At 41.9% G+C, this 25,791-nt stretch overlaps 1 protein-coding gene across 3 annotated transcripts in view; it reads right to left on the reverse strand.

Annotated features, from left to right (window-relative positions):
* garnl3 (GTPase activating Rap/RanGAP domain like 3) overlaps positions 1-25,791 on the reverse strand; it is a 202,229-nt gene that overhangs the window by 31,739 nt on the left and 144,699 nt on the right. For 2 of the 3 annotated variants that reach the window (XM_034191916.1, XM_034191918.1), the window contains exons 15-23: positions 23,853-23,968; positions 23,376-23,498; positions 18,788-18,862; positions 17,285-17,399; positions 17,119-17,145; positions 16,294-16,398; positions 4,416-4,532; positions 4,129-4,295; positions 554-712 (exon numbers count right to left, since the gene is read on the reverse strand). In XM_034191916.1, coding sequence (XP_034047807.1) covers positions 554-712; positions 4,129-4,295; positions 4,416-4,532; positions 16,294-16,398; positions 17,119-17,145; positions 17,285-17,399; positions 18,788-18,862; positions 23,376-23,498; positions 23,853-23,968 — 1,004 coding nt within the window. The remainder of the gene's footprint in view (positions 1-553; positions 713-4,128; positions 4,296-4,415; positions 4,533-16,293; positions 16,399-17,118; positions 17,146-17,284; positions 17,400-18,787; positions 18,863-23,375; positions 23,499-23,852; positions 23,969-25,791) is intronic. The other variant, XM_034191917.1, reaches the window with a different exon arrangement.

Raw genomic sequence — 25,791 nt, forward strand, 5'->3', positions numbered from 1 at the left:
TTTTATATCTGTAAGTAGTTTCAAATACATTTGCCATTTGCTACAACTCTATTTTATGACAAAGCATAGTTTAACCAGTAATAACTAAAAGTGTGCCAAGCATCGAATTCGAGGCAGTAACCAAGGAGTTAATCGTTCCTCCCTGAAGGAGAGATCAATAAAGGGTCTAATGACAGATATTTAGCATGTAAGGGTGTGTTTATTCAAATTTACAATTCATGGATGTTTTGTATAATAGTTATATTGTAGTCTGTGGTCTTTTGATGTCAGTTTCTATGACAATTTCAGGGGCACTTCTAAAATATAAAAAATAATAATAGCATAATAAAAATGGGTGTTTGTGCAAAATTTTGTGGGTTTTTTTTTTTTTTTGGGAGGTGGGGGGCACTTGGAGGGGGTCTCACCCAGAAAGTAATTCAGTGTAGAACCGCCACTGAGTGGAGCCACCTGGCAATCAGAATGTGAATAAAACGACTAACTGGGCCCATTAGAAGCCTAAGGTCCACTCAGTGTCCTACAGGTGGGTGTATGTGCAGGCGCCTCTGTGCCTCACCCTGTTGGCGTCCGCGTGGTGGAGCCGGTAAGCGTCTCCAGTGCTCTCATTGATGAGGTCAAACTGATGTTTGTAGGCCACGCAGATCATGTTGTCATTTTCACCCGTCGGGCCGTCTACCAGTGCCATTACCATTGGAGGGTCGCACAGACAGATCTCCTGCAGGGAAAGTGACCAAATTTCATTTTTACATACAGTATATCGCCATTAAAATTACAAGTCAAGTCAATTCTGGGAGCCTGCACGAATGCTGTACTGTGCCGCATTCACAACACCACAGAATAAAATAGCTATCCATCTGCTGCAGCCAGGTAAACCGTGGACGTTCGCTTGGCTTTCTCCAGCTACTGGTCCTCAACACTCAGGCACATGGCCAAAATGTCGTAGCTGATGCTCCCTCACAATGCAAGTGATAGACCTCATCGGAGTCTCTCTCAGTAACCACTCATCTGACACAAAATCATCACGGTGGTACCCAAGGATCCTTCGAAGACACCTAGTAAGACATCCAGTTGTCACCTTATGTCACTGGTTAGTGTCCAAATCTCACAACCATACAGCAAAACAGGCAGCACCAGGATCCTAAAGACTTGGACCTTCATTCGCCTGCAAAGATATCGGTATCGCCAAACACCTCTGTCCAATGATCTCATGACTCCACAAGGTCTTCCCAGGTACCTCTTGATCTCAAAGGCTGAGGACCCAAAGACATGCATGCCACTGCCGAGATAAGTTCAACTCCTTTACCACATACAGATACACTTCTGATGGCTGAGTCCAGGAAGTTGTTAAAAGCCTGAATCTTAGTTTTGATCCAGGACCATCTCAAACCCAGATCACTCAGCTTCTCAAGTGCTGCAATCAGAGCATCCACTGATTCCACAAAAATCACAGCATAGTCTGCAAAGTCAAGGTCAGTAAACCTTTCCAAAGTCATATATCCCCTTTCTAACAGCCTTGAAATGTCACATTCGAGGTCATAACTGTGTAACTCAAACAATTTGGAGCCAATGTGGACTAAACACGGCTGAACGGTTGTATATTAATTGAGGATAAAAGAATTCAGTTTGTGGAAGAACCGATCAAATGTCAAGGCCACACAGAACCAAATATTATATGTGACACAATCACAAAGAGTTAATTTTCATTAATTGGTGTCAAACACACATAAGATGTCAATGTTGGAGTCTCTCAGCGCCCTTTTTGTTTGTTTTAAAATTAATAATGATTTTTAAAAACTTGATTAGTTTCTTTCATGAAATACAAATGTTGCAGTTGGAATAGGCATGTCGGGTATTATCAAATTAGATTGAATGTGACACACTAATGAAGAGCCCCCCCCCCCACACACACACACTCACATACGGCACTTTTATTAAAATCCTGTGGCGTCTAAACCAGCCAGTCTCACGTTTTTTTTTCGTCTTCCCATCACGAAATGATTAAAATTTTCGTGACAGGGTTTTTTTTTTTTTTAAAACTCACTATTACTAATCCTACTCCTTCCCCCCACCCTAACCATAACCACCCGACCCCCCGCTTCACTTTTAATTTCATGGAATGAGTTAGAATGAATTCGTGCTGCCGTGATGAAAATGAGGTGCTTTTTCACAAACCAATAGATTAACGTATATTTCGTGCTGCTGAATCATGACATGACGTGAGACTGGGTTGTCTAAACTTGTGGCGTGTATTACATTTCACTTTAACCCTCTGGGGTCCGAGGGCATTTTTTGGACAGTTCACTCGCCTGGCATAAATGTTTTTTTATTGCTATTAACAGCTCTCCCTGCATCCCACAATCAAGTTTTATATCTCTTTTTTTCCAGGACAACCTGTTTTTTCATAATATATATGCTGTTGTTGTGTTTTATAAGTGTAATAAAGGTTTAGAATAAAAAAAACAAGGGAAAAAGTAAAGCAAAAAATAATTTTCCACACACATTTATTCAAAACACTATAATAAACAACTGTTTTAACACTTTATAAAGGTAATTTGAGGTCTTGTGTGAAAGACTGTACAACAAAAAAGTTCCAACAATAAACACAAATGCACATTTTGAACAATATCTACAAAATGGTCTATGCATTTATGCTCCAGTCTGAGGAGTAGCCCCTCCCCCTCACCCCATTGATATGGTAAACAGTGATTTACCGGAAAATTAAGAAGGTGGAGGCAGCAATAATTGGGCCGTCCAGGCTGCCCCACATGATTGATTCGATTGGGAAGGCAGTGGCTGCGCAGTCGGCGGGTGTTAACCGCACGCTGGAAAACATCTCGGGCAGGATTGCAGCTCTGGAAAACCACTTTGACCGTCAGTAATGACCACATCCTACATTCAGATGTATTGAGAGCCACTCTGTTCTCAGAACTGTGGAATCTTTCAGGCGTCTGCTAATCTGGATATTCATTTGGCTTCCCCAAACACAGCTGCACTTCAAGGCCACTGTGATAAAATCCTCCTCAAGAAGATCAACACTTAAGCCTCGCTACCTGGTCATCCCCCTCCCCTCAGCTTCTCCAGCTCTGACATTGACTGTGGACAGTGGACTGCTCAGGGCTGAGCCCCTCCCCCTTCCAGGATTGTCGGACAAGGCCGTTGATGGCACCTCATAGGCTACCTCCAGAATGTTCTGATAAACTGGACTTTCAAATCTCGGTTGTCGTCCTGCGTCCTTGTTTGTCTGTGTGATTATTGTTTTTCTGTGCTGATGGGGTTTTTTTTCCTCATTGCTGCTGTGTAACGCAGTGGCTATGAGGGTTTTTTTTCTCTTCCTTACCTCGTGTGTGCTTTTTTATATGTGTTTATGTACTGGGCCGGCTTATGTGTGTTGTGTGTCATGTGTGTGTCGTTTGTTATGGGTCGGTCTTGGTTTGCTCAGCCCTGCTGTTGACCAAGGCAGGGATGTACATCTGGAGCTGGTCCCCGGGCGCCTAATGGTGACTTCTGCTCCTAACTGGCAATTAGGATGGGTTAAATGCAGTAGACACATTTCACTGTGCAGGGAACATGTTCCTTTGTGCAGATGACAATAAAATTCTTTTGAATCCTTTGAATCCTTTGAAACTAGTGGAGCCATCCTGATAGTTACAGACTCTGACCACGTGAGATTGTCATGCGAGGCTCTCCGTCTGCTTTCACTTTCACTGTGCGTAATGGCGCGGGGCGCACTGGAGGAGTTAGGGGCCTATTCAAACGGGCCAACTAGTAAGATATCACTCCTGAACACGATCTTTGGTTTATTATGTGAGTTTAATCTGTCCTACGATTGGATTTTGGAAAACCATGTGACGGTGAAACAATTCCGATTAGACACTCACATTGCGCACGTCATCACACAGCTTCTATGAGGAGTACAAAGATGGCCGACAGTGGATCGAAAGCCCGTGGAGTTAACTTTTCAGCAAAAAAAAAAAAAAAAAAAAGAAAGAAAAAAACAGAAGTTTCTATCTCATATCATTAAAAAGTTATTTATAATTTAATATAGCTTGGTCCCACTCGTCATATACGACGGCGTCGGCCCCTGAAGGTGAATAAATACCCTTCTCGTTTCTAAATTGACTTTTCCCATACCCGTATATACTGAAACTCCTCCACCGGTGACTCTGTCCCCGTGGCGATGGCGCTGAAGCCTTCAAACCATGGATGTTTCCTGGTAATGAGGAGCAGTTTGTTCCTGATGGCCGCCACTATCCTCAGCTCTGAGCCGTGGTGAGTGTTGATAGAGTACAAATGGCAGCCTGGAAGAAAAAGACAAGGGTAACGTGTGCTGCAGGTGCTGCACCCTGACATCATTCAGCACATCACCGTAACAACCACACCAAGGTTAAAGGTAAAGCCTGAGCATCACTGTGTGTTACCTTTCGTTTTCTCCAGCTTGTTCTCTCGGCTGTCGCACTTGTTTCTGACGAGCTGCCTCTCTTCCAGGCCTCGTTTGAGCGTGCTGAGTCTGAACACGTAGAGCCGAGCGTCCTTACCTTGAAAGATAAAAACTTTTTTTTTTAAACACTTAATTTGTCCTCTCTTTTTAGCAGCCTCCCACAGCCACAACAAAGGTGGCGTGCTGCCGAGAGATTACTTGAAGGCTTATTAAGGCTTGCATTTAGAAGTGTTATCAGAGCCCACGTACACAGTCGTGTCAAACATTTTCACTGCTGTTACACAACCGCCATCAAAACCAAGTTCACACCATTTGTCACATTAACTTACCGGCACTTTGTTACACACTCATGTGCATGAAGTACACAACAAAGCACACACTTATTTGTTAGTTCGCAGCGAGCTTTTGCACAACCTGACACTAACTGCCATATCTGCACAGATAATTTATTCACCAAACATTATTTGATTGTTTTTAATCTTTGATGTTTATTTCTTTCAGCTATATTGTTTCTTAGGGAGTGCGACTCAAAGTTCATTATAATATTGTTGGATCCCTTCAATCAATCAATCAATTTTATTTATATAGCACCAAATCACAACAAACAGTTGCCCCAAGGCGCTTTATATTGTAAGGCAAGGCCATACAATAATTACGTAAAAACCCCAATGGTCAAAACGACCCCCTGTGAGCAAGCACTTGGCGACAGTGGGAAGGAAAAACTCCCTTTTAACAGGAAGAAACCTCCAGCAGAACCAGGCTCAGGGAGGGGCAGTCTTCTGCTGGGACTGGTTGGGGCTGAGGGAGAGAACCAGGAAAAAGACATGCTGTGGAGGGGAGCAGAGATCAATCACTAATGATTAAATGCAGAGTGGTGCATACAGAGCAAAAAGAGAAAGAAACACTCAGTGCATCATGGGAACCCCCCAGCAGTCTAAGTCTATAGCAGCATAACTAAGGGATGGTTCAGGGTCACCTGATCCAGCCCTAACTATAAGCTTTAGCAAAAGGAAAGTTTTAAGCCTAATCTTAAAAGTAGAGAGGGTGTCTGTCTCCCTGATCCGAATTGGGAGCTGGTTCCACAGGAGAGGAGCCTGAAAGCTGAAGGCTCTGCCTCCCATTCTACTCTTACAAACCCTAGGAACTACAAGTAAGCCTGCAGTCTGAGAGCGAAGCGCTCTATTGGGGTGATATGGTACTATGAGGTCCCTAAGATAAGATGGGACCTGATTATTCAAAACCTTATAAGTAAGAAGAAGAATTTTAAATTCTATTCTAGAATTAACAGGAAGCCAATGAAGAGAGGCCAATATGGGTGAGATATGCTCTCTCCTTCTAGTCCCCGTCAGTACTCTAGCTGCAGCATTTTGAATTAACTGAAGGCTTTTCAGGGAACTTTTAGGACAACCTGATAATAATGAATTACAATAGTCCAGCCTAGAGGAAATAAATGCATGAATTAGTTTTTCAGCATCACTCTGAGACAAGACCTTTCTAATTTTAGAGATATTGCGTAAATGCAAAAAAGCAGTCTTACATATTTGTTTAATATGCGCTTTGAATGACATATCCTGATCAAAAATGACTCCAAGATTTCTCACAGTATTACTAGAGGTCAGGGTAATGCCATCCAGAGTAAGGATCTGGTTAGACACCATGTTTCTAAGATTTGTGGGGCCAAGTACAATAACTTCAGTTTTATCTGAGTTTAAAAGCAGGAAATTAGAGGTCATCCATGTCCTTATGTCTGTAAGACAATCCTGCACTTTAACTAATTGGTGTGTGTCCTCTGGCTTCATGGATAGATAAAGCTGGGTATCATCTGCGTAACAATGAAAATTTAAGCAATGCCGTCTAATAATACTGCCTAAGGGAAGCATGTATAAAGTGAATAAAATTGGTCCTAGCACAGAACCTTGTGGAACTCCATAATTAACCTTAGTCTGTGAAGAAGATTCCCCATTTACATGAACAAATTGTAATCTATTAGATAAATATGATTCAAACCACCGCAGCACAGTGCCTTTAATACCTATGGTATGCTCTAATCTCTGTAATAAAATTTTATGGTCAACAATATCAAAAGCAGCACTGAGGTCTAACAGAACAAGCACAGAGATGAGTCCACTGTCTGAGGCCATAAGAAGATCATTTGTAACCTTCACTAATGCTGTTTCTGTACTATGATGAATTCTAAAACCTGACTGAAACTCTTCAAATAGACCATTCCTCTGCAGATGATCAGTTAGCTGTTTTACAACTACCCTTTCAAGAATTTTTGAGAGAAAAGGAAGGTTGGAGATTGGCCTATAATTAGCTAAGATAGCTGGGTCAAGTGATGGCTTTTTAAGTAATGGTTTAATTACTGCCACCTTAAAAGCCTGTGGTACATAGCCAACTAATAAAGATAGATTGATCATATTTAAGATCGAAGCATTAAATAATGGTAGGGCTTCCTTGAGCAGCCTGGTAGGAATGGGGTCTAATAGACATGTTGATGGTTTGGATGAAGTAACTAATGAAAATAACTCAGACAGAACAATCGGAGAGAAAGAGTCTAACCAAATACCGGCATCACTGAAAGCAGCCAAAGATAACGATACGTCTTTGGGATGGTTATGAGTAATTTTTTCTCTAATAGTTAAAATTTTATTAGCAAAGAAAGTCATGAAGTCATTACTAGTTAAAGTTAAAGGAATACTCGGCTCAATAGAGCTCTGACTCTTTGTCAGCCTGGCTACAGTGCTGAAAAGAAACCTGGGGTTGTTCTTATTTTCGTCAATTAGTGATGAGTAGTAAGATGTCCTAGCTTTACGGAGGGCTTTTTTTATAGAGCAACAGACTCTTTTTCCAGGCTAAGTGACGATCTTCTAAATTAGTGAGACGCCATTTCCTCTCCAACTTACGGGTTATCTGCTTTAAGCTGCGAGTTTGTGAGTTATACCACGGAGTCAGGCACTTCTGATTTAAAGTTCTCTTTTTCAGAGGAGCTACAGCATCCAAAGTTGTCTTCAATGAGGATGTAAAACTATTGACGAGATACTCTATCTCACTTACAGAGTTTAGGTAGCTACTCTGCACTGTGTTGGTATATGGCATTAGGGAATATAAAGAAGGAAACATATCCTTAAACCTAGTTACAGCGCTTTCTGAAAGACTTCTAGTGTAATGAAACTTATTCCCCACTGCTGGGTAGTCCATCAGAGTAAATGTAAATGTTATTAAGAAATGATCAGACAGAAGGGAGTTTTCAGGGAATACTGTTAAGTCTTCAATTTCCATACCATAAGTCAGAACAAGATCTAAGATATGATTAAAGTGGTGGGTGGACTCATTTACATTTTGAGCAAAGCCAACTGAGTCTAATAATAGATTAAATGCAGTGTTGAGGCTGTCATTCTCAGCATCTGTGTGGATGTTAAAATCGCCCACTATAATTATCTTATCTGAGCTAAGCACTAAGTCAGACAAAAGTTCTGAAAATTCACAAAGAAACTCACAGTAACGACCAGGAGGACGATAGATAACAAATAAAACTGGATTTTGGGACTTCCAATTTGGATGGACAAGACTAAGAGTCAAGCTTTCAAATAAATTAAAGCTCTGTCTGGGTTTGTGATTAATTAATAAGCTGGAATGGAAGATTGCTGCTAATCCTCCGCCTTGGCCCGTGCTACGAGCGTTCTGGCAGTTAGTGTGACTCGGGGGTGTTGACTCATTTAAACTAACATATTCATCCTGCTGTAACCAGGTTTCTGTAAGGCAGAATACATCAATATGTTGATCAATTATTATATCATTTACTAACAGGGACTTAGAAGAGAGAGACCTAATGTTTAATATACCACATTTAACTGTTTAGTCTGTGGTGCAGTTGAAGGTGCTATATTATTTTTTCTTTTTGAATTTTTATGCTTAAATAGATTTTTGCTGGTTATTGGTAGTCTGGGAGCAGGCACCGTCTCTACGGGGATGGGGTAATGAGGGGATGGCAGGGGGAGAGAAGCTGCAGAGAGGTGTGTAAGACTACAACTCTGCTTCCTGGTCCCAACCCTGGATAGTCACGGTTTGGAGGATTTAAGAAATTTGGCCAGATTTCTAGAAATGAGAGCTGCTCCATCCAAAGTGGGATGGATGCCGTCTCTCCTAACAAGACCAGGTTTTCCATGGAAGCTTTGCCAATTATCTATGAAGCCCACCTCATTTTTTGGACACCACTCAGACAGCCAGCAATTCAAGGAGAACATGCGGCTAAACATGTCACTCCCGGTCCGATTGGGGAGGGGCCCAGAGAAAACTACAGAGTCCGACATTGTTTTTGCAAAGTTACACACCGATTCCATGTTAATTTTAGTGACCTCCGATTGGCGTAACCGGGTGTTTTTACTGCTGACGTGAATTACAATCTTACCAAATTTACACTTAGCCTTAGACAGCAGTTTCAAATTTCCTTCAATGTCGCCTGCTCTGGCCCCCGGAAGACAATTGACTATGGTTGCTGGTGTCGCTAACTTCACATTTCTCAAAACAGAGTCGCCAATAACCAGAGTTTGTTCCTCGGCGGGTGTGTCGCCGAGTGGGGAAAAACGGTTAGAAATGTGAACGGGTTGGCGGTGTACATGGGGCTTCTGTTTAGGACTACGCTTCCTCCTCACAGTCACCCAGTCGGCCTGCTTTCCCGGCTGCTCGGGATCTGCCAGAGGGAAACTAACTGCGGCTAAGCTACCTTGGTCCGCACCGACTACAGGGGCCTGGCTAGCTGTAGAATTTTCCACGGTGCGGAGCCGAGTCTCCAATTCGCCCAGCCTGGCCTCCAAAGCTACGAATAAGCTACACTTATTACAAGTACCATTACCGCTAAAGGAGGCCGAGGAATAACTAAACATTTCACACCCAGAGCAGAAAAGTGCGGGAGAGACAGGAGAAGCCGCCATGCTAAACCGGCTAAGAGCTAGTAGCTGCGCTAAGCTAGCGGATTCCTAAAAACACGCAAAGTGAATAATGTGTAAATAATTTAGAGGTGATTCAGCAGAGGGAGTGCTTTAGTTAAGGCACGTGAAGATAACACTGTGAAACAAATCGTTATCTAGGTAACTAGATCAATCTAACTGCACAGATTAAACAGCTAACAGATACAGCAAAACACCGCTGTGCTCCGGAACAGGAAGTGATACCATACCGCAGTGAGAGCCAACCACCAGTAGCATCTGCTGCATCAACAGCAGATCCCTTCAATATAATAACCATAAAGATTATCGTTTTATATGTTGTTTGCTTTATGATTGTTAAAGAACTTTAGGCCTGATTTACTGAGAGTGCTAAACTGCATGGACATTCCAAATTTCCCAAGGTTGTTGATTTTTTTGGAGTTGAGTAAATGTTTTGTGGGTGATTTACTAAGAATTATTGCGCACATGTCGGTGGCTGGTAACATGATGAAGAAAGCATAATGGAAATTTAATCAGCTACTTGCAGCTATGCGCAACATAACACAAACACGCACGTTTTAAATGAAAATGTAATTTAATGAACACTACTTGGGGTACCCTGTTAACCTGTTTTAGACATAAGTCAAATGCCAATCATTTTACTCAAAACAATTGCCCAACATTTGTTTTTGTAATGCTGATTTCTTCTAAATATAATAGTTAATGGGCTAAAGTTTGTCCAGCAGAACTATAAGAGGTGGACTCCCCAAACTAAGTGGAAATACTTGGTTAAATGACAAACACATTTGAAGTCCTTCATGCAGACTTCTGTTTTGCAATCAAATTTATAACAAAATTACACACAAAAGGTAGGTAACAGTAAATGTAAATATCACTCACTCTCTCACTCATCTTTAGCCGCTTAGTCCAATTAAGGGTTGCGGGGGGCTGCAGCCAATCCCAGCAGTCATAGAGCGTGAGGCGGGGTACACCCAGGACAGGACGCCAGTCTGTCACAGGGCCACAAACAGACAAACAAACACAGACACACCCACACACACACCTACAGACAATTTAAAGATTCCATTCCACCTAACCCGCATGTTTTTTGGATGTGGGATGAAACCGGAGCACCCGGAGGAAACCCACGCAAACATGGGGAGAACATGCAAACTCCACACAAAAAGGCCACAGGCGGGAATTGAACCCATGACCTTCTCGCTGTGAGGCAACAATGCTAACCACTAATCCACCGTGCTGCCCATGCAAATATCAATGAATCAAAATTGAGGTAATGGTGTATTTCACTGTTGTTACATTGCAATTTTAAAAAAATAAAATGAATGTATTCTGACAGGAAGGCAAACTAGATTGTACAGGACACTCAGGTGCTTAACAGTTGAGAACATAAAGTGGCTGAAGGAAGGGATTAAATAAACAGAGATAGCCAACACATATACAGGGCTGGAAATTTGAATCTGCTTGGTCATACCCACAGCCGGCTATTTTGGGGGTAATTTTCAGTTCAACTTTTTAAAAAAATGGTACCAGTTTGTTCCCCATGTCATGAGGATTCAGAATATATAGTTTTTAACGCTACATATTATATAGTTTGGGATTTTATCGCACATGGTACAACACTGTATGGTCTTACATAAATGGCTATTTTGAGGGTAATTTTCAGTTCAACTTTTAAAAAAATGGTACCAGTTTCTTCCCCATGTCATGAGGATTCAGAATACATATATATAGTTTTTAGGGATACATATTATAGTTTGGGAGTTTATCCCGGACAGACTGATGTATATAGATTTACCAAACCAAAAATGAAGGTGCCTTGAAAGTGGTTTGCCACGGGAGGTGCACAGTGTTTGGCACAAGTTCAACATCAGCACTACTTGTGTTAAACTGTCGATTTGTAAGCTGTGTCAGGAAAGATGACTTTAAGCTTGCTCTCAGCTTGTTTTCATCTTGGAGTATAATATGTGCCATGGGATTAATATACATGCTGTTGAATTAAACTGCACAGTTTTTGGTACCTTCCAGGAGTAAGTGAGGTCATGCCGGACTTTTCCATTGCAAATGGGGAGGTCCACGGAATGAACTCGGTGGTGAAGACGAGGGAATATATCTAAAAACAATCTTCAAATGCATGCTACGACGACGGGGTGCAGTTCACGCTGCTGTTAATATCTTCTCTTTGCTGTCACATAATCGTACAGGACTATATATAGAATGAGAGTAGTTTGTGTATGTTGTTATACACTCAACAAAAATATAAATGCAACACTTTTGGTTTTGCTCCCATTTTGTATGAGATGAACTCAAAGACCTAAATCTTTTTCCACATACACAATATCACCATTTCTCTCAAATATTGTTCACAAACCAGTCTAAATCTGTGATAGTGAGCACTTCTCCTTTGCTGAGATAATCCATCCCACCTCACAGGTGTGCCATATCAAGATGCTGATTAGACACCATGATTAGTGCACAGGTGTGCCTTAGACTGCCCACAATAAAAGGCCACTCTGAAAGGTGCAGTTTTATCACACAGCACAATGCCACAGATGTCGCAAGATTTGAGGGAGCGTGCAGTTGGCATGCTGACAGCAGGAATGTCAACCAGAGCTGTTGCTCGTGTACTGAATGTTCATGTCTCTACCATAAGCTGTCTCCAAAGGCGTTTCAGAGAATTTGGCAGTACATCCAACCAGCCTCACAACCGCAGACCACGTGTAACCACACCAGCCCAGGACCTCCACATCCAGCATGTTCACCTCCAAGATCGTCTGAGACCAGCCACTCGGACAGCTGCTGAAACAATCGGTTTGCATAACCAAAGAATTTCTGCATAAACTGTCAGAAGCCGTCTCAGGGAACCTGATCTGCATGCTCGTCATCCTCATCGGGGTCTCGACCTGATTCCAGTTCGTCATCGTAACCGACTTGAGTGGGCAAATGCTCACATTCGCTGGCGTTTGGCACGTTGGAGAGGTGTTCTCTTCATGGATGATGCGAAGGAGATGTGTTGCACTGCATGAGGCAAATGGTGGTCACACCAGATACTGACTGGTATCCCCCCCCAATAAAACAAAACTGCACCTTTCAGAGTGGCCTTTTATTGTGGGCAGTCTAAGGCACACCTGTGCACTAATCATGGTGTCTAATCAGCATCTTGATATGGCACACCTGTGAGGTGGGATGGATTATCTCAGCAAAGGAGAAGTGCTCACTATCACAGATTTCGACTGGTTTGTGAACAATATTTGAGGGAAATGGTGAGATTGTGTATGTGGAAAAAGTTTTAGATCTTTGAGTTCATCTCATACAAAATGGGAGCAAAACCAAAAGTGTTGCGTTTATATTTTTGTTGAGTATATGTAGGTGGCTGTCAACGGAGCTGTCCATGGTCCTGATCATAGGCTGTGACGCCAAATGTTGTCAGCTATCGTGTGCATCCATGAACAGAGGATGCACTGGACAGATGTGCACAGGGCTTTTTACTTACAATATTTTTTGCGTTAAAAAGGTTGTTTTCCTCTTTATTTCATTCAAAAGGATGTCATTAATTTTATTATTTTATCCAGTTCCACTGTTAAAATCTTACTTGCCGTAATTTTGTGAGCATTTTCCAATATCTTTAATTTAATCCTTTAATTGGTTACTTTGTTTCTTTTTCAAATGAGAACTATAGCCTAGTCTAATAGGTAATTTTTTTAAATATCATTTCTAATTTGTTCCCTCATTACATTTAGATGCTTCTCTTTTTCCTCACTAAAAATTACTTCTACATACACTGTGGCATGATCCGCTAAATCCATTACTGCCGTTTTACTGCTGACCACATTAAGTCATTTTGGAACATTAAGACATAATCTAGTCTAGAGTAATAATTGTGAGGATGAGAGAGAGAAAAAAAACTATAATCCCTTATTGTTGGATTTAGTTCCCTCCAAACATTGAGGAGTCCAATTTCTTTTATTACGGCTTTGAAGTTCTTAGTTGTTTTGTTCAACCCCACAATCTGTGGATTTGAAGAATCTTCTTATGGGTTATATCAAATATTCAAATCCTCCCCCCAAAACCAGAATGTCCTCTGCCTCTACAGTAATAAGTTCAAAGATGTGCTTATAGAATTTCCATTCTGATGCTGTCAAAACACCCTGTCGATAATCTTTATCAAATATATATCTCCCTTCCTTATCTTTATTTTCTTGGATACAATAAAAATTCAATCTATTTGAAATCAAGGTAACCACACTTCTCTTTGAGCTTTGTGAGCATGAAGAAGAAAACTGTTTAAATTTCCATTTCTTAAGTTTATCATGCTCTGCAATGCGGTAAATGAGTTTCCTGGAGTAAGACCATTTCTATTTCTTCTTTTTTTTATATTTTGTCATAATTTTACTCCTTTTGACAGGATTCCCCAAACTATTCACACTGTTAAGTTATGATTTTAATTGGCTGCATAATTTGTTATATGGAGTATGTCCCCATGTATACCGAGAATAGTAAAAACTACACCTCTGAGAACAATGACAAAAATAAAAATGAACATTAGAACAAAGTATAAAAAACAAAAATGAATGCCTAAATATAACGTAAGGATTTCCAAACAGGGCAGCATGGTGGCTTAGTGGTTAGCACTGTTGCCTCACAGCGAGAAGGTCATGGGTTCAATTCCCGTGGCCTTTCTGTGTGGAGTTTGCATGTTCTCCCCGTGTTTGCGTGGGTTTCCTCCGGGTGTTTCGGTTTCCTCCCACATCCAAAGACATGCGGGTTAGGTGGATTGGGATCTTTAAAATTGTCCTTAGGTGTGCATGTGGGTGTGTCTGTTTGTTTGTCTATTTGTGGCCCTGTGACAGACTGGCATCCTGTCCTGGGTGTACCCCGCCTCACGCCCTATGACTGCTGGGATAGGCTCCAGCCCCCCGCGACCCTTAATTGGACTATGCGGTAGAAGATGGATGGATGGATGGATGGATTTCCAAACAGAAGGTCAATATACTGACCAAGGGGAAGGGAAGGGCTAGTCCGTCTTCTTGTTCAATGGCGCCCTCTTCAGCCCGTAGGAAAGTACCAGGAAAAACTGGGGGGGTCCATGCTATGATGGTTAACCCGGCTACGTAAACATATACATATGCCCGCCCCTTATCATGTTCTGTGTGAAAACCTCACCTATTTGCATGTTCAGTACTCATACTTTTGTGCATTCGGGTGGACACACTCCAAACTGCATAATCATGAAAGCAAACATGTTAAATAGAACATACATGCTATTTTGGGCATTGGAAAGACATAATCCTCAGGGCACATTGTTAGTAAATCAGCATGCACTTTGTTTGTGGGAGCTACAGTGTTTGCACCGGTAAATCTTGAGTAAATCAGGTCCTTTATGTATAATCTGAAATTTGTTGTTTCTCATTGCCAGTTTTGCCCTGCAGCATCCACAGTCACACTTGCTCTGTGGCTGCCATTCTCCAGACACATGCTCACATAACACACCCCTGCAGGCATTGATTCTCTATAGGTCAGCTTCCGCACATTGCAGTGAGAAATCAATGTGCTCATGGAACCAACAGAGTGCGGAAAGGCTAAGTATGTAGTCTACAATACAGAAAATGAGAGAGAGCGCGAGAGAACGAGAAAAGGGGCAGTAATGTTGCCTTTGCCAAACCTGGCAACAGGGAGTTCAGGATTTGGAGATGCATCATTTGTGACACCTGTGAGCTCAGAGCAGATTAAAGCCCCCTTCTTAATTTCACAGATATGCATCCCAGAAGGACACGGTCTATGACCTTGATGAACCAGCATGGAAACCTCACTGATGTCCATGAAAGAGACTTGGTATCAAACACACCCTGACAATAAGACAGGAAGCACCAGGACCCTAAGACTTGAAAAAAAAAGCCACATGTAGTACATTCGCACTATAACTTTAGAACCACCTTAGAGGTTCTAGAAAACCTCCTGGCGATATCATGGCAAGTACATTACTAGTTCCACAGAAATGCAGGGAATTACCAAAGTATGCCAAAGTCTGCAGTGGAAAAAAGGTATTTCAAACATCTTGAACAACACCAACATCACAATGACAGACTATCCCGGTTTAACAAGGACACTTTCTTGTGTCCACAAACGTTATCCAAGTTACGGACAAGGTTTCAAACTGACTTTCTGGGATGTATCCCAGTGAAAGTGAGAACAGGGCTTACACATGACTGATTTCATGCTGTTCTCTGCTGTCTTCTCACTAAAGTATTGATTTAAAGGTTAGGAACATTAACTTTGCTGAGTTGCTAACAAGTAGAAATTGCGCAAAAAAATGTTTGAGAACAAGTACTGTTACAAGAACTAGGTTATGAGTGAACTATTCAAAACCACTATAGTTGCATTTTGGGGTTTGGTGCTGAGCTCTGAGGAGGAGCACCAACTCTGAGTCCCCATTATTTTAGGAGGAGGTTTGTGCACCTGTCTAGGGGTGAGCAAGACCTGGTTGATGGCCCTTCAAACCCACAGCAATGGGCAAGTAAAGTGCTTCAACCATGTCCTGGCCACTCATCTTACCATCCTTAACCAGACAGAACTAGTGGGACGAGGGTTACTACTTGACCTTCGTCTTGTGGTCAGAACAAACTGTGTGCACAAGTCTCTCTTCCCCCACTATTATTGTCTTTTATGTTCTTTTAGCAGTTTTCTACCTATATTTTGAAAAGAACTATTACAAATATGTTACATTACGTTATCAAAGTAGAACAGTGATTGATGTCACAAAGTAATGTTGCACCCAACTCTGGGTTCACACCGTGCATGAGTTTAGTCAAAAATCTGACTTCCGGGAATATTTTTGCTTTGATGGAAGCAGGGATTTCAAGTTGAACACAGCACATGATGGATTTTATGGTCCTTCTTGTAATCTTGTCCTACCTTTATCAGCCCTGGTGATAAGCAGGTCCTGAGGCTCGAGAACATGCATCTGCTTCATCACCATGGTTTTGTCAAACACCTGCACTGGGGGCGCAACCTGTGGCTCTGGAGCACAACATGCAGACATACATTAAGTTTCCATTCAAAAGTAAAAACTAGAGCCCAACCGATATATCGACTGACCGATCACATCGCCTGATATCAACCTTTCACAAACATCAATAACAACATTAATTTTGCCAGTCTAAAAACAGTTTGTTTTTATTTACCATATAAACAATGGAGAAAAACACCAATTACTTTGTCCAACAGATGTCAAGCATGGCTGGAATCCCCATCGCCCCTTGGTCACATTAGCTACAAGAGCCAGATGCAAAGTGACCACCTGTCATTCATTTTCATTCAGAGTGGGCATTTTACAGCAACAAGAGACAAGTGGTCGCTATGCTGCCAGCTAGGCGGGGCCAAAATAGATAAGTCTATTTTATGCAAATTATGAGCAATGTGACATAGCCACTGGCAATCTGAGAAAAGTACATTGGTTGGTTCTGTCATATTTATTGCTATCCACAATAAAGTTCATGTTTAAATCATAAAACATCAAGTCTCAATTACAATTCTTTGCCATAAGGGTTTGATAATGAAATCTTTGGAATCATTGCCTTTTTAAAAACGTACATATCAGCAGATATATCACTATTGCAAATATTTTACTCTCTAATATCGCTATCATATCCACATAGAAAAATAAGCTATATCAGTTAAGCTCACAGAACACAACACATCAAAGCAAATAAGACAGACAATTGAGTGTGTGACACTCACCAGCATTGGACAAAGCTGGATCAGGGCCTGAAACATGGACAACATCCTGATCATCATTGTGTTAGACTGTGACACTGGTATTCTGCTGAGTGCAGTTATTGAACAGATGTGGATAAATGGCTTTATGTTAGAGGACACAGGGAGATATCGATTGGGATGACCTCACCATCTAACAGCATGACCCCTGCTGCTTCAGTGGCCGCCAGCAGGGACTGACCCCAGGAATCAGCACAGACAATCTCAAAGGGGAATGTGCTGCAAAAGCACTGGGACTCCCATGGCTGTCACATGCAGACACACACAAATATTATCCACGTTTTAGAAAAATATGAAAGGTTTTCTTGTGTGTGTGTGTGTGTGTGTGTGTGTGTGTGTGTGGGGGTTACACATTTTGATTCACAGTAATGTTTAAAATAGAATTAAATAACAGTCTTCCTGCGACCGTGATGCAGTCTGAGTCTGTGGACATTTTTAAGTCAAGACTCAAAACCTATTTTTATTCTCTTTCTTATGGATAGTTTTTATTTTTATTTGTTTTATTCTTTTACTTCTGTTTTTATTTATGTATTTGAATTTTTTATTAATTTTTAATTATTTATTCAATTTTATGTTGACTTGTTTTATGTAAGGCGCCTTGAGATGGCTTTTGCTGTGATTTGGCGCATTATAAGCTAATTAAATTAAATTAAATTAAAATAACTGCCAGAGCCATACAAACATTCAGACCCAGTGGAACAAAATACTTGTTTTTTTAACGGATGGCCTTGATTCAATTACAGTACAGCAACAAATACGACTCGGAACCCATATCTTAAAGATTGGATTGTTGGTCGTAGTGGAGGTTGGCACGGTTTATTCAATAACAAAACTAGGAGAGGCACTCAAAGACTGCAACACCTGTGCTTTACATGTTTGATGCAGATTTATCCAAATTCAGTCTTTATGATTCAGTGACACCATAATATATGGATACTTTGACATTTGAAGAGTTCAGATGCAAAACCCAGTTAAGTCCTTTTTTTTCCCAAATGGAGAAAAATGCAGTTGAAAATGGAGATTTAAAGGAAACCCTATGTGGAAATGCACAGACTTTCATCAATAACATGAAAACAGTTTGTTCAAATGCTTTCATATTTTGCGCACTGATGGTCCCTTTGACAGCCAAGTACATGCTGGCCTCAACTAAAAATTTATGGTTTTGGAGATACTGGGTTTTGCATCTGAACTGTTCATTTTGACAGTTGTATCCTAAATAGATCCACTCTGTCCTTGATGAACACATAATGCTTTCAAAATGTTGAATCCATATTAGCCCCAAGCTGATCATTTATTTCTTTTTGGCCATTTCTATTTTTGTTCGGGGTCAACACAGCAGGTCCAATATGGACAGCATGTTGATTTAACACAACCTTTCCACCGGATACCCTTCCTGACACAACTCCAGGAGAACGTGAAGAATAAGGCATGGGCGCCTTGAACTGGGGAACTTGGCCTGTGAGTTTTAACAGTTTTTTCAAAATAAAATCACTCTGGCCTTGGCTGACCTTCAGTCATTCCACCATGTTTGGGCCAAATAGGATCAAAACACTAAGTTATTTTGTTCAAACCACCTCGCATGCACTGCTGCACTAATTACTTGGATTACAGTATCTACAAAACATGATTTTACCTCTTTTCTGCACAGGCCTGTCGTAACAAGGCTGGTTGGTGCATCTCCTCTCACAATGGTCTTTAGCTTCAGAGCCTAGACAATACATGGCATCAGATATAACACACAGAATGGACTCCTGGGCTTTTCCAGTATGCCGGTCTTCACTGTTCATAAACCCAAACTAGGCAGCCCACATCAACCTGGACCACTTCCAAAACAAGTAATGTGCTTGCTACTTAAACAGCGTGTGAAGAATACTGGAAAGATGTCATCAACGCTGCATGGGCTAAACAAGTGTGTGCAGTCTGTGGTTTGTGCATTCAAATGCACCACAAGACAGACAGTACCAGCATGACAACTGCAATAAAGTGTTTTTTTGAAGATTCTCCATCATACTGTCGAAGGTTAAAGAGTACAAGGTGACTACGTAGATTAGATGTTAATCCACTTAAACAGAAAATCTTAGTTCCCCTTCGGATTTAGTTTCAAGTCAGGTCAGTGAGGTCTGGGAGCACACTGCAGTATCATGTATCATCCCACCCACCACACTATGGAACTGCCATAATTCCATCACCACCTCATGAAAGTATCTTTCGATCTGCTGAAGCTGGGTGATATGTGGGCATCTCCTTGGCTTTCTCCAGTTGTTGAAGTCCTCAGCAATGACGTGCGCACTGATCACGATGAGGGGCGTGCAGCACATAACTGTAGCACCACAGATAACTTTCCCTCACAATGAAATTAGGATTTCTTGACAATAAAACATCATTAGACAAAGGACGTTGTGGCAAGAAAACAGATCAAATCTAAGGTCAAGTTTTCTGTGTGTTCTAGCATTTCACATTTTCAGTAACCTGCCGTAGCCACTGTGCACAGTGTGAAAAGTAAGGTCTAACTTCACCAACCCCTAGGGCAAGCACACAGGCAGCAGTGATACAGAAAAACTCCCTCACTGATGGCGACACAGTATTGGTGATCCATCCACCTGTTGGGGAAAGTGTAGTGACACGGACCCACAACAGAGGGTGCAAATGAACGGTCAATAGATGAGCCAAAAGGTAACAATTTAATGTTGTGAATGTGCACAACGATTATACAGACAATCACAGAATCTGATAGCAGTCAATACACAAAGGTGACGTGTGGGCAGGCTCGAGGATAGAAGACGTCTGTTCCGAGAAGAGCCGTAACCACACGATTTCCACCGCCACCGAACCTGGTGAATACTGGAGCCGCCAAGTCCCGAATTCCCAGGTAATCACCGTCCCCGACTGTCGGATCTGGTACTGCTGGCGAGGAGCACAAACAGTGAGATGTGGGTGTGTGCACACCCAGTAACAAAAACAGTCAGAAGGTGGAAAGTCAGCTCCACCTCTAATCACACACTTGTGCAGCTCCTGTTAAATCACTTATCTGGTTGGAGTGTGAAGCGAAGCCGTCGCTGATCACACTTTACGCCAATCCACAGATAATGAAACGCCACAGGAATATGGCTGCAAAGAAGTTCAGGTTATTACTCAATGAGAAAAGTACCTTCACAGGTAGATGATATCTCGGCAACGAGGTGGAGATGACGTCCGGTCTTTATGGAGTGAGATGATGTAGTGTAGATGGGTGACAGCTGTCAAGAGATAATGAGTGACAGCTGTCACCCCCGGCTGTGTCCGTGGCGGCAGCGCCCTCTCGTGCCTGAAGCCCGCACTTCAGGCAGGGCGCCCTCTGGTGGTGGGCCAGCAGTACCTCCTCTTCTGGCGGCCCACACAACACCACCAATATGAACTAGGTCTCTTTGGAGGATCTTTATGTACTACATGAATGGCTTTGAGTCACATGAGCAAATAGAAAGTTTTAAGTGGCATTTGTGAATGTAACTTTGTATTGTAGTGCTTGATAAAGGTTTCGCAAAGTAAACCTTTGCCTATTTGTTTATATCAGCTATTGATGAATGACAATTCTTGATGCGGGGCCGGCTTACGGATTGGAAATCACATGTTCAATTTAGACTCAGGTAAGGCAAATTGCCTGTATGGTGAGGGAGCTTCAGCTAGAACATTGTGGCTATGTGGTCTGCTTCTCTATGCATGATGCAGTACATAGGTGCCTGGGTGGTGAGGACCCAGTGGCTGGATAAGATCAAGGGGACGGCCGTGTTTCACCCAGCTGTAGCAGATAGATGGTTACTTTGGAGAGGGGTTGTCTGCCTAGGTCAGTGGTGTCCAAAATATTCCAGAAAGTGCTGCAGGTTTTCTTTTTCACACCACATACCCAAGGCAGTTCCCTGGTATGGTGGATGCAGTGACACGTGGTACCAACACATGCTCCCAGGCTTGACTTGAAAATAAACCAAAATCTAAACTAGAGACATAAGCAATTTGTTTTACTTCCATGTGTGTCCAGACAAACAGCTCTTTACTGACATGTTTAAGAAATTAATTATTTTCTCATGATTGTTGTAGATGACAGAGGCTGCATTTAAAGATACACATTAATGTCTATACAGATGCTTTATCTCCAGCTCTGTACTTTCAGTTTCTCCATTTAGTCAGAAAAAAAAACCAAACAAACAGTGCAGGAGCATCTTAAGCGTGCATAAGACTCGCAAATAATGAACTGTTGTTCTACAAGGACAGAAAATCTATCTCGGGTGTCTCTCTGTGAATTAGCTCCCTGATTTTATGTCTGTAAAAGCTTCTTCACAAGAGAACCAGATAAAAAAAACCCCAAAACAAACAAAAACCTGCACACTTGCTAACAATAAGCTCCAGGTTTTGTCACCAGAAAGAAAACTCATTTACTCCTTAAACTGTGATGACAGAAGACCATTTGTACATTTTGCACTCTTCTCAGGGACTTGATAGAATGTTCTGCATGCTGGGGTTGTATATCTATGAGGAATATATGTTGTGGGGAAGGAAAAATATGATGCATGAGAATCTATTGACTAATAATCAGAACAGGTCAAATTCAAAAATACAAATTGCCTAAATCTTCAGTTATTTTAAGCTGATTTTTGAATTGTAAAGCAACACTTCTTTACAGTTTCAAATCTAAGTGAAATCACTACTTTCACTACCAATCAATGTTAAACTACAACATTATGTATTATTTCAGTAAAGGCTGTCTGTCTGTGACTTCAACCATTTTACACTTTCCAGCTTAAAATACATCATACGCCTTTTTAAACAACATGACATAGGTCACAGGAACCTCATTCATGAAACTCATGATGTCTGTTCTCATCTTTTTCCACGATTGGACATGGACACACCCTCAAACCCTCACTTGAATATAAAACCAGTCTGTGTTTGTCACTCTAAAGATGGACCCACTCTGTCACACAGTGAAGAACTGAAACAAGAAAGAAAGAAAGACAGAGCAAAATTACACCAAATTTAAAACTGAGACTGACTGAAGAAGTGGAGAAAAGGAAGCATGTTTCATTTGGTGGCCTCAGTTCTGGAATCATGAAAATACATCAACAAAAAACAATTACCAATTTACCATTTAAATAAATGGTAAATTGCCGTTTGGCATGCTTATGTATTTTGAGTCAAGGATGAATGCAGAAAAAATGGAAAGTTGATAGAACAAATATTTTTGGAGAAATTTGCAGTTTTAGCTAACCAATGAACTATGGATGCTGTGCTGCAATGCACCATGGGAGTTTGGGGTTTTGAGGTTTTATTGTGGTTTATGTTAGTTTAACAATGTTATTAGTGTTACTGATTTAGTGTTTAGGGGCAAAGCTCTCGATTTACCGATCGATCTACGTTCCGATCCTCACCTATGGTCATGAGATTTGGCTCATGACCGAAAGAACGGGATCGCAGGTACAAGCGGCCGAGATGAGTTTCCTCCGCAGGGTGGCTGGGTGCTCCCTTAGAGATAGGGTGAGGAGCTCGGTCACTCGGGAGGAGCTCGGAGTCGAGCCGCTGCTCCTCCACGTCGAAAGGAGTCAGTTGAGGTGGCTCGGGCATCTTTTCCGGATGCCTCCTGGATGCCTCGCTGGAGAGGTGTTCCGGGCACGTCCCATTGGGATGAGGCCCCGGGGAAGACCCAGGACACGCTGGAAGGATTACATCTCTCGGCTGGCTTGGGAACGCCTTGGGGTTCCCCCGGAGGAGCTTGGGGAGGTGTGTGTGGATCGGGAGGTCTGGGCGGCTTTGCTTGAGCTGCTGCTCCCGCGACCCGACTCCGGATAAAGCGGAAGAAAATGGATGGATGGATGGATGGATTTAGTGTTTTGTAGCTCAATTGGTTTAGTCAGTTTAGACAAGTCTCATGTTGCTATTACCATGAGTGATATGATACGATATGATACACTTTATTGCACATACCCCTTTTGCACAACAGTCTTGCAGAGATGGTTCATGCATATTGCACATATGCCTAATACACATATTTAGACTGACTTAAGTTTCATGTTGGTACCATGAGTGACATGTTTAGTGGTTTTAATGTCTTCAGCCACTGTCTTTGTCAAATTAAAACCACCTGACGGCATAAACATGCTGCACCATTGCATGCTCCCAGACCTGACCTGGTGGCTATGTCAAAATCATCAAGCGTGTGCACTTGTGTGTGTTTGCGTGCACACTAATATTACCTGCCCTATTCTAACAAATTCGGCCTGTCGCGCCTCCTCCTTCTTGCGTGCCGACTTTGGAGACTCAGGCAGCACATCGCTGAAGGAGCGTCGGTTTAACATGTTCTGCGGAGAAAAAGGAACCTGCACGTGACAAACACACACAAACACGCCCACACATGGAAACAAAAAAGCAGAAAGTGGGTCTTAGAGGCTGAAAACAGGGGGTGAAAACAGCAGCAGTGCAACACTAAGTTGTGTTAGGAGCAACGGTGAAAGTAAGAAGAAAAGAGTTGTGAAGAGGGCGAGGTGTCCTGAGAAAGTCAGCATTGCAGCAGTATCCACTTGATGTGGTGCAGTACGCAGAGCGCTGCAGTGGATTACAGCAGAACACTGCTCAGCAGTAGCTACAGTTTGTTGCCAGGGACTGAAGTGACAAGGAGGATTTGGACAGAGACCTAGATTAGTCTAGGCTTGATGGGTGGTGAGCAGCTGTACCTTGTGCAGATCAGGCATGAGGTCTTGGTAGAGGGAGCGGATCAACATATCAAGTGTCCGCTGACGCTTTTGGGCAAACGTCGGTGTCTCTAGTGTGGCTTTCTCTCCATTGATTACTGTAAGAAATGATCAACATAAGGAAACAAGATACACCTGAACAGACAAGGTTAGGCTAACTCCAAAATCCATGAAAATGTTGAGTTTTGTAAATCAGCACCATAATAGCATGTTCACATATGTCATCGTGTCGCACCACAATTTATATGCACTGTGAATATAAAGTGTCTTACAAAACATTCCTGAGTTCCATTCATTGTAGTTTTTACACAAATTAACACACCAGTTGACATGTCACTTGCACTAAAGTTGGTTTAGAGCCTCAAAATGTGAGCAAGTGAGTGAGTCTGGCAGATTTCTTAACATGATAACTCAAACAAATCTACATACTAGTAACTTCCCATTTTCCAAGAAAGTGAGTATTAATATAATAATGACTTGAGTATAATTTGGTGAATCGGGTTACACTCAATCACAAGATATTAACACGTTATTGATTATTATTCGATAAAGATCAACTTTATTTATCCCGAAGGAAACTAGAGTAAACTGTAAACAATGGTTAGTTAAATACACAATTACAGAAAGTGTTACTATTAAACAGAAATCAATCAATTTTTTTTAACAATAAGCACAACAATTTTATGTGAAATGACTGGAAGATATATTGCACAAGATGTTTGACAATATTGCACATAACTGAATAACTCTGTTTATGTATTCATCCTGTAGAAGGATTATTATACAGTCTGAGGACTCCTGTGGTGTTCTGTTGTGCACCTCGGTGGTCTCTCTCTATGGCTGAAGGTTCTCTGACAGGATGTCAGTGTGGCATGCAGGGGGTGGGAGGTGTTGTCTAAGATGCTGAGCAGCTTCCTCGGCATCCTCCTCTCTGACACCTCCATCACAGACTCCAGCTCAACCCCCAGGACAGATCCAGCTCTCCCGATGAGCTTGTTGAGTCTGTTCGTGCCAGCTGCCTTCAGCCTGCTGCGTCAGCACGCTACAGCGTAGAAGATGACGCTGGAGACCACCGGGTGATAAAACTTCTGCAACATATTTCTGCAGAAATTGAAAGATCTGACCCTCCTGAGGAAGTACAGTCGGCTCTGACCTTTCTTACACACAGCATCTGTGTTTACAGTCCAGTATATATTTGATGGGGACAACCAGGTACATGTAGTAATCCACAATGACCACCTCTCCCCTTGATTCTACTGGTATCTACTGGTTCAGATACCATGTTGTCACTCTGGCATATGATCTAATGTTGCCAGGTGGGTGGGGACAGTATAAATGCTTATATATGGTAAAAATCAGTGCAGGAAATTCTGATGACTCATCACGTGACGTCAAGCTCAAAAGACCAGACAGATAAATTTCTGAAATTGATTTATCAGGGTGCAAAATGACTCATATTACACTGCACTGAAGTAAGGATACACACCTGTACTGGTTTTTAAACCCATATCTTAGTTCTTTGTTTGCATCATCCTATTTGTGACATCATAATATAACACTCTCTGAACATAAGGCCTGCATCATAAAGCATAGTTGAGGATTGGTTGTTTGGAGAAAAAAAAAACAACCTCTGTTCATCCTCAGTAAATGGTAAATGGACTACATTTATATAGCACTTTTTCCATCTGCATTAGATGCTCAAAGTGCTGTACAATAATGCCTCACATTCACCCCGATGTGAGGGTGCTGCCATACAAGGCGCTCACTAAACACCGGGAGCAACTAGGGGATTAAGGACCTTTCCCAAGGGCCCTTAGTGATTTTCCGGTCAGGCTAGGATTTGAACAGGTTAAGCTCAACACTTAACCACTAGACCGTCACGTCCTCAGTACTGCACAAACGAATGCAAAAAATAATCCTA

Source organism: Thalassophryne amazonica, chromosome 17 (assembly GCF_902500255.1).
Source record: "Thalassophryne amazonica chromosome 17, fThaAma1.1, whole genome shotgun sequence".
NCBI classification, from domain to species: domain Eukaryota; kingdom Metazoa; phylum Chordata; class Actinopteri; order Batrachoidiformes; family Batrachoididae; genus Thalassophryne; species Thalassophryne amazonica.